Source organism: Cyprinodon variegatus, unplaced genomic scaffold (genome assembly GCF_000732505.1).
Source record: "Cyprinodon variegatus isolate N-32 unplaced genomic scaffold, C_variegatus-1.0 Scaffold193, whole genome shotgun sequence".
Taxonomy (NCBI): domain Eukaryota; kingdom Metazoa; phylum Chordata; class Actinopteri; order Cyprinodontiformes; family Cyprinodontidae; genus Cyprinodon; species Cyprinodon variegatus.
The window spans coordinates 1,114,169-1,129,596 of NW_015150646.1; the positions used below are offsets into that span (position 1 = coordinate 1,114,169).

The 15,428-nt window shown below is 37.8% G+C and overlaps 2 protein-coding genes across 3 annotated transcripts in view; one reads left to right on the top strand and one right to left on the bottom strand.

Annotated features, from left to right (window-relative positions):
* The first annotated feature begins 250 nt into the window (after positions 1–250).
* eif5a (eukaryotic translation initiation factor 5A) lies at positions 251–10,063 on the top strand. 2 transcript variants are annotated; one of them, XM_015379539.1, is made up of 7 exons: positions 251–377; positions 459–556; positions 3,670–3,842; positions 4,941–5,045; positions 7,581–7,712; positions 7,799–7,871; positions 9,360–10,063. In XM_015379539.1, the coding sequence occupies exons 3-6, from the start codon at positions 3,675–3,677 to the stop codon at positions 7,859–7,861; spliced, it is 468 nt and encodes a 155-aa protein (XP_015235025.1). In that variant the 5' UTR covers positions 251–377; positions 459–556; positions 3,670–3,674; the 3' UTR covers positions 7,862–7,871; positions 9,360–10,063. The 2 variants fall into 2 exon arrangements, with proteins under 2 accessions (XP_015235025.1, XP_015235026.1); XM_015379540.1 differs by having other exon boundaries at positions 3,673–3,842.
* Positions 10,064–10,669: 606 nt separating this feature from the next.
* The window catches only part of gps2 (G protein pathway suppressor 2), an 11,119-nt gene continuing 6,360 nt past the window's right edge, over positions 10,670–15,428 (bottom strand). The window contains exons 6-11 of the mRNA XM_015379538.1: positions 13,768–13,847; positions 13,342–13,513; positions 12,679–12,762; positions 12,318–12,394; positions 11,159–11,248; positions 10,670–10,875 (exon numbers count right to left, since the gene is read on the bottom strand). Of these exons, the coding sequence (XP_015235024.1) occupies positions 10,783–10,875; positions 11,159–11,248; positions 12,318–12,394; positions 12,679–12,762; positions 13,342–13,513; positions 13,768–13,847 (596 nt within the window). The 3' untranslated portion in view covers positions 10,670–10,782. The remainder of the gene's footprint in view (positions 10,876–11,158; positions 11,249–12,317; positions 12,395–12,678; positions 12,763–13,341; positions 13,514–13,767; positions 13,848–15,428) is intronic.

Here is a 15,428-nt window from a genome sequence, read left to right on the forward strand (position 1 = left end):
CCTAAATAGCCTCTTGCTCTGTTATGTTTCTGTGTGTGTTTGTTATTATTTTGTTTTATGACCCCATGAAAAAACTAACTGGTCCCCCAGTATGTCCTCTTGATAAGTTAAAATACATTTAATGATGAAATTGTCAGGCAGAATTATAGGAATTCTGTCTCACTTATCTCATAATATGAGGAGTTGTGAGTATTTTGTTCTTGCATCCGCATCAGGAAGTGCTTGCTGTAATGTTACTGTATTTATTAAGTCCAAACGGTGGTGGTGGGGAGCTGGGTGACAGCAGCAGACAGACAGCAGGCTGCACACCAAGGTTCTGGGTTTGATTCCTGTTCGGCCCGGCGGCTGCCTGGATTGGTTGCCTTCCTCTGCTGGAGGTAAAGCAGCTGTCTGATTGCAGGAGATAAAACGACCGGAATGAATCTGAAGTATTACTAATAAAAATATTAATACAACAGCTACAGGCTAACTGAGAGAAAGGTGGGAGTGACACCGCTGAAGGAGCAGATCCGGGTCGGACAGAGAGCCCAGGGGCCAGGGAGTGCTACTATCAGCTGTAAGTTCTCCATGTCTGGGGAGGAGGGACTGAGGCGCTTTTATTGCTTTTAAGATCATTTAAATCACATTTTAAGGACAAACATAAACACATCAAACATTTATCATTTCACCTTTACTGAATTTTTGAGAGTTGGAGATGGACTAATGCTGCTCATCCACAGGGAGCAGTTGATTCTGGGCCCTATAAGTGCTCCCTCCAGGAGCCACTAAATTACTAATCCCAGGCAGCGCATCCTGCACTGCGCTCACAGATAGATCTTTACGGGTCTAATTGCAACAACCGTCTCACATATGGGTCGCACTTTGAGACTAATATGCAGTAATATGTGCTAGAAGCAGTTTAAAAAAAACCAAACATATGTATCAGCAGCTGATGGAAAAAATGAAAAAAAAAAAAAATTAATTAGGGCTAACTCTATTTCAGATTTAATTATAAAAATCTACTCCGAAAAACTGCGAAAATGATCTAATAGGTCAACATTTATTAAATAAAATGTAATTACCCCTAGTTTGAGCAGGTAAATAAGATGATTTGCCATTGGAATTGGTATTTTTTCTCTTAATAATAAGATAATCAGATAATATGCAGTTGAAATAAGAGAATACAATTTTTTTTTCTTGTTTTATATGTAAATTATGTTGTTCCATTGGAGAAGTGTCTCACTTTACCTCCTCAATACAAGAACAAATCCACTTATTGTAAGAAAAAATTATTTATTCAGATATATATGTTTTCCAGTGCATAGGTGTTTTCCTTGACTTCAATGCACTGAATAAACAATCAAAACATGAGAAAAAGTTTCTTAAATTAAGTGTATTTACCCTTTATTTGAGCAGGTAAATAAGATGATCCACCAATTGAATAAATATTTTTACTCTTAAAACAAGATAATTAGATAATATGCGCTTGAAATAAGACAATGCAAAAAAATTTTCTTACTTTAAATGTTCATTGTCTCGTTCCATTGGCAAAGTGTCTCACTTACCTCCTCAATTAAAGAATTCACTTATTTTAAGCAAAAATGGGCTTAATTAGATTTAAATTTTTTTGCAGTGTGTCATTTCACCTCCACAGCTTATAAAACTCACAGGTTCTCTTAAAAAGATATGAGATGGAAAAAGGGTGGTGAACACCAGTGGGTACTCTTCTGTCTTGCAATCACAGTGGGCTAAGGGTGTTGGCACGCGTGAATGTGTATATGTATGTTTATCTGTACATCCACTAATTTATTTGGTGAATTAATGGACTTTTGGATAGAGATGCCCCAATCTTTTCTTTTCTGATCCAATTCGATACAAATGCATGGCCTGAGCACATCTGCCGATATCCGATCCGATATCTGATTCTACCGTGAAATTAATTAATCGTATACCTGGCCATGTGAGTAAAAGCATCATGCTTGATATAAACATTGTTAAAAAAAAGGTAACAAATCAACAGGTATAGATCATTGCTAGCTGCTGTATGCTCTGTGCGATGACGTAGTCAGCTTTGCAATCATAAATTTGAAGTCACTAGATCACTGTAACTGTATTGTTGAGTATATATCCATAAAAATATAAATAACTGGTTCAGAATGCTGGACTGGCATTATTCATCCGATATCTGATCCAGCTAATTAGTCGATATCTGATCTGATACCCAGATTGGTGCCCTGTTGGATTAGTTGTTATTAGTCCTAGTCACCATAAGATAACTAAGAATGTAAGAAATTGTTGTTGTTCACAACTATAGAAAGATGAAGGGCTGTGACTAAATAAGTTTTACTCTTCATACCCCTTCTGACACATAAACACTAAATTAAAGCTACAATTAGAGTAAGCCATTAGTCATACATAACATTTGTGTGGGTTAGATTTTTAATTTTCTGCCGGAACTTCTGACATAAATAATTATTGATTACATTTGCCTGGGGGGGGATGTCACAGGGGGGGCATTGTTGAAAATAAAGAATGAAAATGAAAAATGAAGGGGGCGAAAACCTAAAGGAAAATATGTATAAATGGGGCAACAGTTTATTGATGAAAATATTAAGTGAACCAAAGAGCCACTGGTGCTCTGGAGCAGCAGGTTGCTGTTCTAGCAGGTTAATAGAAGTAGTTGAGAGACTGAACATTGAACCACTATGACCCTGTTCTTAAGTTGTATGATGGTTTAGTTCACATCTGGATTCAGTGGATTTAGCTAAATAATGTACATTTTAGCCAAACATTATTTGTATCCACTGGAGGATTTAGGTTTTAAACTATTTTCAATTAACTGACAAGTGGGATTCTGACAGGGACTGAGACCAGCATTTCCTAAAAGATAAAAGATAATAGAAAATTAATATAACAATAGTATGAATCAATTTTTAGGATCATATCCACATGTTTGAATAATAATTTTAAAAATCTTCACTATCTAAATGTGAAAGCCTTTTTCATGGTTACTAACCAGTTTTTTGCACATTTCCTGTTTGATGATCTTTCTTTGGTGATGAGCTCAAAGTCTTCAAGGCTGGAAAGCCTCCTTGCCATCACCCTAATCTTTTGCTCCATCCACACATATATGTATTTTTAGTGGATCTATGCTTCTCTGTAGTTTCCTGTTTATTTCCCATGTAGTCCAGAAGTGATCAGCCTATTTTCTGTGAGACAGGTTTTGTAGCTGAGGAATCGACAGGCACTCATAATCGCACAGATCTATAGAGATTAACCAGTTAAAGGCTTTTTTTGTAAGTGCCTGCTCCTTCCACTGTAATAAAATATGACAACTTTACTTCATATCTTGGGTCTTTTTTTAAATTAAATTGACTGCTAAATACATGCAAATGTAAAATTTGTGAATAAGATCCTCGCTGAGACATTTGCATGTTTGAAGCTGTTCCTCTGAACCCTCAGCATGCAGTGGAAGGAGCTGTGATATGAAAAGGCTGCAAGAAGGAACCAAATTAGCAATAGATTTAGCTGACACTAAACAGGTTTGCAATGAATGGATGTGTTGTTATTTTATTTAAATCATTTTTCCGTTTTCATTTTAAATCAGTTGTGTTATTCAGCAGTAACTTAAAGATACCCTGGTGTAGGATGAAGCGTGAATGAATATCCTGTGTGGCTTTTCCTGTGCAGCAGTCATGGCCGATGCAGACCTAGACTTCCAGACCGCTGATGCCGGTGCGTCCGCCACTTATCCCATGCAGTGCTCTGCTCTGCGCAAGAACGGCTTTGTGGTGCTCAAAGGTCGTCCCTGCAAGATCGTTGAGATGTCCACCTCCAAGACCGGCAAGCACGGCCACGCCAAGGTGTAAAGAATACACAAAATTCAAGATCACAGAAATGGAGAAGCAAAAACCATTTTTTTCACTATTTAGAAATAGATTAAATCACATCAAATTTCAAAGTTGACAAGCTTTTGTTAAAGTTCCAGCTTGAGAAAGAGATGAGATCATAAATACTCTTTTCAACATGTTTTCCCCTTTAATGTGGCATTTTGTTTACAGTATAACCAACAAGCAAATCTGCCAGAGAAACAAAAAGTAGTTGCATAAATGTGCTGAACCTTCAAGCTATAGTGGAGGATTTTTGTGAATTTTTGAAAAAAAAAAAAAAAAATGAACATGCACAACCCTGTACCTGCTCCCAAGACAGAACTCCTATTAAAAGTGTGCTAGAGAGTGCATGAGCCCATTTCTAAAAACATCCTCCACTATACCTTTAAGTATTCATTCTGTATTTTGCAATTTAGGTTCTTTATTATTATACTAATTGTAGTACATTTAAATAAATAACCTATTTATTTTTAATTAAATTTATTGGAGTTTTCCCAAATACATTTTGGAGCTAATTTTACTTCTATTTTGTTTTCCAAACTAATCTTTAAATCTATGAAGCAGTTGTTGGATTTTTTTTCTCTTAAAAAAAATTTTACCTTAAATTTTATCTCACAGTCTCAAAGAAGGAATGGTTCATTTTGATCTCCCACTGACCACCAAGAACCTCAATGCCAGAAGTCCCATCCCCCTTAAACTTCTAAACGGGGTAATGAGGCTGGAAGACTCCTTCCTCAAGCTGGTACCCGACTCCTCCAACAATCAATGTCCTCTGAAAAAATCAGTCAGAGATCCTGTTGACAACACCAATTATAGAGCTACGCCAGTATAGAGCAGACTGTTTTTTTTTTCCTGATCTCATGGAGAAGATCTCAGACAGAAAGAGATCTGGATCTGTCGATGTTCTCTAAATCCTCTCATCAATCATCGCTATTAATCTGTTATTATGATTCAATCTCTATTAAGATATCAATCATGCTACAGGCACAGATTTTAAAAACACTGAAGTTACAATATCCACTCACCTGCTCAGCAGACTGTCTAATGAGTGTGTGTCCTGTCCCTGTGCAGGTTCACCTGGTTGGTATCGACATCTTCTCCGGTAAGAAGTATGAAGACATTTGTCCCTCCACCCACAACATGGACGTCCCCAACATCAAAAGAATGGATTATCAGGTGAGAGAACAAATCCTTTTACTGAAAACCTGTTGTGCAAAAACTGGACCACTGGAGTACGAATACTTAATTCATGATGTTTTTATGGGCTATTAGCGTCTACTTTGAGATTCTTGTATAAGTATAATATAAATAGATTCTGCAGTTGAAGGAAGATAAGCCATACTGAAATTCGAAGAAGTCTTATCGGTTAATAACATTAATATGGTCTAAATCCATCCGTCCATCTATCCATCACACTTTATCCCTGCTTGGGTCATAAAGGGTACTGGTGCCTATCTCCAGCTGTCTACGGGTGAGAGGCGGGGACAGATAGCCAGTCCATTGCAGAGCAACACATAGACAAACAGGACAAACAACCATTCATGCACACACTCACACCTAAGGAGAATTTAGAGAAGCCAATTAACCCTAACAGTCATGTTTTTGGACTGTGGGAGGAAGCCGGAGTACCTGGAGAGAACCCTGCATGCTCAGGGAGAACATGCAACCTAGAACCTTCTTGCTGCAAGGCTACCCACTGCACCACTGAACAGCCCTTCTATTAGCTATTCTTGGCATTTTATTTTGGCTCATGACCCTGTTGAAGACCTATGATCTGTCATTGAGACTAAGTTCTCTGACACTAGGTAGAACACTTTTCTATTGAAACCCTTGGCAGTTTTAAGAATTCATTCCAGACAGCCTGTTCCAGATAAAGCAAAGCCACCCCAGAACATAACAGAGCCTCCTCCATCTGTTCTTTTCTTAATGTTTCATTTTTCATCAGTGAGCATGGAGCTCTAGTGCCTTGTAAAAAAAAAAATTCATTTTTATCTCACCTGTCCATAGGAAATTCTCCCAGAAGCTTTGTGGCTTTTCAAAATGTAGTTTGGCAAATTCCAATCTGTTGTTTTTAATGATTTGTTTCCAGAGATGGGAAGTAACGAAGTACAAATACTTCGTTACTGTACTCAAGTAGATTTTTCTGATATTTTTACTTTACTTTACTACTTATTTTTATGGTGACTTTTTATTTCTACTCCTTACATTTTTACACAAATATCTGTACTTTCTACTCCTTATATTTTAAAAACTTGGCTCGTTACTTTAGTTTTGAATCATTTCAATTGAGTTACCATTATTATTTTTCACGTCATCAATACCAAATTCAATCTAATTGGATGGGAATCTACGTTGCATTTGACGCACCACTACAAGATGAATCGACAGATTCGGCGGTATTCATTGGCGGCAAATCATTGCAGCTTGGTGGCGGTGGCGTTAGCATAGTAGCATGGACGACGAGATGATTGAAAATGAACACAACGGAGATCTAGTCCTATTGGCAGACATCCATTTAAAATGTAGGCAGCGGCATGAAAAAAGTGGTTTCTACTTTTACTTTTATACTTTAAGTAAATTTACAAGCCTGTACTTTGTTACTTTTACTTGAGTAAAGAAGTTTAATCAGTACTTCCACTTTTATCAGAGTATTTTTTAACACAAGAATCTGTACTTTTACTCAAGTACGGAAAGTGAGTACTTTTGCCATCTCTGTTTGTTTTCAACAATTGTGTCCTCATTGGTCTTCTTCCATTAAGTCTACTTTGGCTTAAAAGATGGATGATCCAATCTGACACTGATGATCCTTGAGCTATATTATTCTTCTCTTTGATTTGTCATCAGTGTTCCTCCTGCGGTTATGTCCAGGGAGGTCGGCTACAGTCTCATGGATCTTAATTTTCTGAATAACGTGTCAAACTGTAGTCACATGAACATCAAGCAACTTGGATGTGTTCTTATTACCTTTACCCTTAACAAAGTCATCTTTAACTTTTTCCTAATCTCTGAGACAATTTTTCCTGTGCTGCATCTGTTCCATGTTGTGTGCAGTACACACCATGTTATCAAAAGAGCTCAGTAGCTGCTTTTCTTTTACAAATGTGGGCAAAACTGTCGAAATTCTGCTAACTTTGAAAAAGCAGTTTCATAATTGCGGTATTTCCATTAACAAATCCAGTTAAAGTTACATGTGAATACAATTGTTCACAAAATAATTCTGACAACCACATGGAAGAAAACATGTATCCATATTTCAGACATGGCTCTAATGGGTGCCATCACCCTTCATGATGTGAAAACAGTCTTTCCATTGCAGTTTTTTTTTTTGTGGAAATTATAAAAAAAAAAATAAATTTCGATACAAACAAAAAAAACCTTTATCGAAGCATAAAAGCTTCTTTTTTGAAAAGTATACATTTTATTTTAGTTTTTATTTAGGAACCAATTGATGGTTTTTGGAAATGCACTTACTGTCTACCTGTAGCCCTATATGTAGGCCCACTGACTGATTAGAAGGTTGTAGACACTTGTTATGCTTATAAGTGGACATGCCTTGATTTAACATGTCCCTTTTGTCACATTATTTCTGCCGAAGCAATGTCTGTTTTGCATTTGTTCATTCAGCAAAAATCCAATGTGCTAGCTGATACCTTTACCGTGCAAATACACACAGAACAGAAGAAATGACAAGTTAACAGTTTTCTTTCACAGCTGATTGGGATCCAGGAAGGCTACCTTTCCCTGCTCCAGGACAGCGGGGAGCTGCGAGAGGACCTAAAACTTCCAGAGGGAGACCTGGGAAAAGAAATGGAGAGCAGACATGAAGCCGGAGAGGAGATCCTGGTCAGTACCGTCGCATCTGTGGCCGTTCTTTTCTGCTGCAGCTTTCTGATGAACCGCTCCTGACCCTCCTCTCTCTATTATTTCAGATCACTGTTCTAAATGCAATGGAGGAGGAAGCTGCAGTCGGTATAAAAGCTTTGAGTAAATAAGCCAGAGGAGGTAAATAAAGAGCTGCAGACATTTTCTCTCTTTGAAACTGACCCAAAAGCTGCCAGAGGAAAATGTTTGTGCATGTGTGCCATAAACTGCAGCCATGTTTTTTTTTTCTGTTGGAGTCAAGCTGCAAAGGCCTGTCTTTAGGATTCAAGGATTATGATGTTTGCATATGTTGGTCCAATGGTCTGAAACAAGCTGTTGAAGATGACATTAAACAATCATGAACACAAGTCAATAATTAGGGACTCTGAATGGTTCTTTTTGGGTGTTTTTTTTAATCCACATAGGTATCAAAATTAAACACGTGCCCATCAATGAACAAATCTATTATGGAGTATTAGGACGAGGCTAGATTTTTTTTTTCTTTTCTAATAAGAGAATAAAGTCTCAATATTACGAGAATAAAGTTGAAAAATAACGAGAATTAGGTCCTCATACCACAACCCGTTTCAGAAAGAAAGATTCAAGCTCCGACCAGCATATAACGAACAGCACCATCAAACACCAAACCGAGTCCACTTTGACATTCTGCCCAATTTGATGCTGCTGTGCTAAAAGATTTCCTTATTTGTCAAACTGATGCCAAAGTATAACTTCATGTGATTCTTGAGATTCCTCATTTTAGGGAAGAAGAAGCTTCTTATAAGAGTTGTCAGTTCTCGTAATATTAGGACTTTAATCTCGTAATTTTGCAACTTTATTCTTGTAATTGAATAAATAAAAAAAATCTCTAGCCTGGCCATAATACTCCATCGTGCAAATGCACTAATATTTAGGTAAACGTTATTTTGCAAGAGAAGATTTATAGTTTGGTGAGACTAAACATTTGGCTTTCGATGGAGTGAGGAAATGATCAGTTAGATGCCTGAAACTTGGAAACACAACTTGTGTACAAACAGTACAATGAAACTAAAGACACAAACTGGCTGTTGACCTTGTCGAACAGGCTAAAATTAAGCATCTTGGTGATTGCAACCTTGATCATAATGGGAAAAAAGTATATATATTATTTTCTAAAAATTATGGTCTGAGGAAACTAATCAATTTGACTGGAATCTATGTATTCTGGCCAGAGGGGTGATGAGGTTTCCAGCAAAAACTGTATAAGTTTATTAATGGAAGGAAAAGGTGTGATTTACATGCAAAATACAAAAAGCTGCACAACAAATGAATGCACTGCAGAATCCAACATTTTTTTTTTCTATGACTGGAAAAGTTCAGTGACTATTTGAATCTTACACAACAAATCAATAGACATTGCTTTGCATATATTTGAATGTTTTTAGGCTTGCATCTCCAACACGAATGATTTAATCTTTTATTGATCATCGTTTGTAGGTTTCCCTTCATGGCCTGATATGGCTTCTAGCTTCCTTTATTTCTGTTATCAGTTTATGCATTCTCTAATCCATATTGATTGTGCAATATTTAAACTGCAGATGATTAGTTTGGACATCAATCATTTCTTCTCTTTGTCTAAATCTGTTTCAGATGCAATTGAGATGTATAGAGCCTGGAGAAAAGAGGGAGCTAATGCATCTTCAGTGCTACACTGCCTCCCCTTTCTGTCTCTCCGTCGTCTCCTTTCTGTCCTTTCAGTTCAGCTAAACAACTTGAATAAACATCTGGAAAAAGTTTAAATGCATTGTGTACATAACACAGATGATATTGCCTTAGTCTTGATTGAATCTCTAAATGTTTAGCTACTATCAGGGATGAGTTGTGATCAAGCTTTTAACATACTTCTGATTAACAGAGGGCTTCATCTCCAGATCTTTATGGTTCTGTTTAGATTTGCCAAACAGGACAGAGAGATCATAAAGATGTGGTTCCTCTGCTAGCATTCATTGTTTATTAAGCTGTCTGGAAGAAATTATACTTTATTTATTGTGCTCTCAAGATTCGGATCCAGGATCTGTGGCTGATTTTAATAGTTTGGCTGTGTTGGTATGGTGAGCCCGCACTGTGTACAATCTCTAGACTATCATACACAACAAAGCTAAAAAGTAAAAATAAAGATATTGCAAATTGATGGGTGTGATTGCATTCTTTATTTAGCAATTATTAAACAAATGCTTTGAGCCGGTTAATGCTGCAGATGATGATAGAAGAAACTTGACTCAATAAGAAAGAGCTTTACAGTAGGATCTCTGTGTTTGGACAAAGTCTACAAGCATCAGTGGTTTTATCCACTTGAAGCCTTAGAAATATCAGTTTACTGTTAGATGAGGAAACAGGAAAGCTTTGATACAAAAAGAGTTCAGTGCATGTTTAAAACCGAAAGTGTCACAGAGGCTTCAAAATAAGCCTTGTTTAAAAGGAACAGAGCTGACCTTAGGTTATGTAGGGCTTGGAGGTCACATTTACAGTTAGGCTGAGGCACCATGACATAAGCTATACTGCTTTAGGGAGATAAAGATACAAAAATAAAAGGTTACGCTAATCGATATAAGTTTAGCATAACCCATTATTTGATCCACTGTATGACAGCTTGATGGTTTTTTACTAACAATCATTCATGATGCATCCAGTAGCAACCTAGAAATGTAGCTTATTTTATTATATCTGTACTATTAGAGAAAAGCTCCTTCTTTCTGAACTGATATGAAGTTTATCAATTTTTCTGTTAGAAATCATGTGGATGGGGAGTTTACCTGTGCCTGTAGCCAGCTCTGCAAATTATTCTTTAAAAGTTATGGGAAAATAAAAATGATTAAAAGACAATAAAACCAGGAGAGTATAGAATTCATACTATATACACTGAAAAATTATCATTATGGCACAAATCAATCTAGGTTTTCATTTATTTTTTTGTTAAATCCAAAGTGATGCACCAGAGGTTCCAATGCCATCTCCAGCACCATCAAAGTGGTGACGTTGCCGTAAAAGAAGAAAAGATGAAAGTCGTCGCAGGTTACTTGCTGTGGGGGTAGAACCTTTGCCCACTCTGGCTGTGGCCTAGGAAGTTGTGTCGAGCGGCACCCTGTGGGGAGCTCTGGAACGGAGCCTGATAATTTAAAAGAAAAAAAAACATGTAAAACCTTAAAATAAAAACAGACGGTACACTTTGGAAATGACAAAAACAGAAATATTTTTGCTTCTACTCCCAAGTAAATAAAAAGCAATTTATCCTAGATTGACAACTGAATTATGTTAGAAGAGGATGAAACTAGTAGCTCTTGAAAGTTATAAAATTATAACCCCTCTGCAGCTGCTATCCATGAGGCCCACCTCCTAGGAAGCAGCAAAATAAGGTTAAACAGTGGGGAAGTGGCCCATAGGACCCATACCTTTGCAGTGGGGATCTGGACCATGGGTGTGGGCAGCAGACCTGGAGCAGCTGGGTGCATAGTGGAGGGGTGCAGGGGCCTCAAAGCACCCTGACCAAACAGGACACAGAACCAAAGCACTAGAGTCAATTTCCGTCAAGTGGACGTACAGGTACAATAACCCACAACAATGAACGCATCTTGGTTTAATATTCAATACAGTCATGCTGAACAGATTTCAATCAAAATAATAATCCTCTTAGCATCTTATAAGCATCTTAAAGGGCCAGTATCATGTAAAATAAGCATCTTAAGCTTTATAGATGATGTTATAGCATCATTCCCTGCTATGAGTCATTAATGAGTACTTGAGGAATCCAACAGCAGCAAATCAGCTGAGCAAAAACAGCTGCTTGGACGTAGCTCCCCCTCCGCTGAGTTCGTAACACTTCTAAGACTATATATTAGTCTTACTTCTATATTAGATAAATATATTAGATGCCAGGGTGACTACTGTAGTTATAAGCTCCCCAGCGATAAAACGGTTCTTAAAACAAAATGTTTTGGACTTCATTTTAAAAATGTCACTGACAGTTACGGATGACAGCTTGTGAACAAACGGGAGTTTGACATTAATTCCAAATCCCAGAAATAAGCAAACTCCTTTGTGGTGTGCCCAGCTTTACAATGAGGTGTAGTGGAAATATCTCACCAAGCAGAAATATGTTCTACTTACGCTACTTCTTGTGTTTGATGTGCGATCGTTCAAGAAAGGTTCAATTGCAACGCGAGTTGCCATTTTCCAATGCCGTTATTGTATTTAGACAATATATATTTGACAACAAAATTACAATACTGCTAAGACAAAAGTTGTAGACAGCATGCAGCATTGTTGTGATGATGTGCTGAGATGGGAGTGACGGAAATGGAAGGAGGAGCCGAATTTCAAAGTATTTAGAAACTGCTACGATGGGAAGATCTTTCTTTTTATATTTATTAATTTCTTAACAGCTGACGGTGATTTCAGTACAGAATTGAATTTAATGCCTTGGAAACAAATAATACTGGCCTTTAAAGATGTAAACATTGGAGTCAGAGCAGCGGCTTTTGGCACATACTAGTTAAAACAGAACAAGAGGATTCATACAAAAAGCTTAGACCTGAACCGAACTGGACTCACTGCATCTGTGAAGCCAGACTGCTGGTTGGCATGTTCCAGCTGCTTCTGCAGGGGTATCGATGCTCCAGTGATGTACCCTTAGAGAGACAAGCAGGTTAGAGCCTCTAAGACCAAGAAACGTCTGATAGTGGTCTAACTCCTGAAAAACGTCACCTGGAGAGTCTCAATCCAGTTAAGCACAAATGTCCAACTTTTACTTTTCTCTAACTAGTTCTTCACTTTTAGATTATTCTAAATACAATATTTTACATTTCAGGTGCAAGCCAGTTTTGTTTCTGTTAAATAAGGACATTTGTTTCCTGCTATGCATCTTGGCTGCGGCTGATATTGCTGACAGGGTGACACATGCAGCAGGACTTACCAGGCTGGGAGGCGAAGTGGCTGTGAACCGGATATCCAGTCTGCTGGTGAGGGAGGTACTGCATTGCTTGAAATGCAGAGGCCCCTGGATATAAACAGAAAAAAACAAAAAAAAACATTGTTTTTAACTCAGGATCAACAGATAAAAGGTTTTAAAAATTGATCCCTCTTATTTTAATAGTCTACTGATCCTGAAAATGTTCTGCTGATAATTTGGGACTGATATTGCAACTTCTTCCTCAATTTATCTTAATCTTAATTTATCCATTAACAAATTAAACATTGACAAAAGCTAGCAAATGCAGGGAGCAGCAATACATGCGCTCCACTAAAAGCATGGCTGCTGAATGCACTATTTGCTTTATTTCTATTTCATAATATTTTTTTTCATTTAAAACAATTTAATTTCCCTTTAGCATAAATAAAGTATTTTGAAATGACTCAACACATGCATGCATGTACTGGCCGTTGCCAATACTAAAAAACAAAAAAACAAACAAATGCCAATATTGACCAAACATCTCTTTTTCAAACTTTTAAAATGTCATAAATGCACTCAGTGGTTTATTGCATTTTGACATTTACTCTAAGAGGTAGACTCCCGTTATGACATTATTAACAAAACCACACAGTCAGGATTGAATCCGTTTCTTGCTTTTTTTACCTCTGATCTGAGAACTGCTGGCGAAGCTTACGGGTACCGAGGGTCCGGGGGCGTAGGTGGAGGGGTGCTGGGATGCTGCCACCCCATAGGACTCATGGACCCCCTGGCTCCCGCTGAACTGTCCATGTTCTGCTGAGCTGGAGCTGAACCCAGGGGTCTGGTAATGACGGGCCTAAACAAGGAGAGAGGATAGGAGGTTAAAGGTGTGAAAGAAGGAAAGACTTTTGGCCTCTTTTCAAATAAAACTGAATTTAAAAGTAATTTTTCTTTAAAAAAAAAACATAAAATAATTTTATTTGCATTTTTCATTTCAGATTATTATTTTTTTTTTCTGTACAGATTGTAGCTCAGCTTGTCTTCCTTTGTGAAGTGTTTTTTTTTCTGTAAAGGTGTGAAACCATTCGTTCTCACCAGTTCTGTACTTACTGGAATGACAGAAGCTGGGAACAGCTGTTTGCTTCGCTCTCCGAGCAGGGCGCCAGGTCGACTGTGGCTGACCGGACTTCCTGAGAACGCAGAAACCATGGCAGAGCAAAACCATTTAAACTAAAGTGTTAGCAGAGCATTAAAGCAAGACTGATCGATTCTTTCCTCCCCTAATGCATTCATTTGGCTTTTTTTTCCCCCCTCACACTTAAATATTCCAGATTAAACTTACTTTGATGTCAGACAAAGATAATCTAATCTAGCAGGGAATGCAGTTTTCAGAGCGTTGGGAGTAAAAACTGTTTTCCAAGCCAACTATGTGTGACAGTTTTATGTTGTTGGTTTTTTTTGACTGAATTTTGTATGCTAGACCCAGGCCTGATTACTTCCTAATCTTTAGAACCAATAAAAAAAAAAATCCTAGAAGAACCAACCAGAGAGATCCTGAAAAGCTATATATCATAATTCTGATCTAAAGGATTTCAAGAACAGACAATAAACTGAGCAACTGAATTCTAAGGCCCCGTCCACACGAAGTCAAAACGAACACAAAACGCTAATATTTTCCAGAACGTTTGTCGTAAAGACGGAGACGTAAAATAAATGTGATCGTCCACACGAATGCATGAAAACGCTGCAAAATGTATGCCAGGCCTGTAAGTGGCGCTGTGGTGCCAAAGCAAAAATAGGCGACGAAATGTTGGGCATGCGCACTAATATTTATACATGGTTGCCCTGCGGGTCCATTTTCGTGGTTCAGTCAAATTCAGGTGCTGAACTATGTCGTCGATGTTGCTCTGTTCTTCCTGGAGATATTCCAGAAGAAGAAGATTCTGTTGTAAGCCCGACAGCAGGGTGAGTAGCATGAGCAGCAACCATTCAACACAGTACGGAGCCATTGTTGTTGTGATACTGTGTCGCGCATGCGTGTTTGGAGGCGACGCTATGACGCATGCGTGTCAGAAAAAAAAATGCGATTAGAGCTTAAAGTTGGAAACGCGAAACGGCGTTTCAAAATCTTCCCACTCTGAAGGCTTAATAAAAAAAAGATCGTTTACAGACCCCCGAAACGCCGGCTTCGTATGGATGAGAGGCTGGTTTGGTGAAAAATTTGTGCGTTTAGGCCAGGGTTTGACTTCGTGTGGACGGGGCCTTAGAGTCTGAAAATATTGTAAGAAAATTGCTTCTAAAGACCCCTGATGAACAACAACCTTTCCAATATTACTCTAAAAGCTTGAGTTGGACTCCTCCAGGAGCTGAAGCGCCTCACGCTTCCCTTAAGAGTTATGATTTGCTAAGAAAGAGACCCAGATGAACTGACATTTGCTTGGAGTTTCAAGGCTAGGGCTGAAACAAGTAATTGGATTAATCGATTATTGAAACAATCATCAACTAATTTAGTATTTAAACTTTAAACATGCCTTTAGCTGACAGAGCGACCCATTTAGAGTAGTAACTATACCAAAATTATAAAATAAATATGTCAGCATTTATCTATCCAGAACTTCTCAAGGGGAAAAGTTTTAGTTTCACCTGGTTTAATGTTGTAAGAAAAAAAAAATAATCGACAGATTAAATGATCATGGCACAAATCATGGCACCTATAATAATCTCACCTGGAATACTGAGGAGGTGCTGTCCTGCATGCATGGACAGACTGG

Excerpts from the sequence above, each read along its gene's own strand:
- eif5a (XM_015379539.1), top strand. The coding sequence starts at position 3,675 with ATGGCCGATGCAGACCTAGACTTCCAGACCGCTGATGCCGGTGCGTCC. Across the intron at positions 3,843-4,940 it reads GCAAGCACGGCCACGCCAAG|GTTCACCTGGTTGGTATCGA; the intron begins GTGTAAAGAATA and ends GTCCCTGTGCAG. Across the intron at positions 5,046-7,580 it reads TCAAAAGAATGGATTATCAG|CTGATTGGGATCCAGGAAGG; the intron begins GTGAGAGAACAA and ends TTTCTTTCACAG.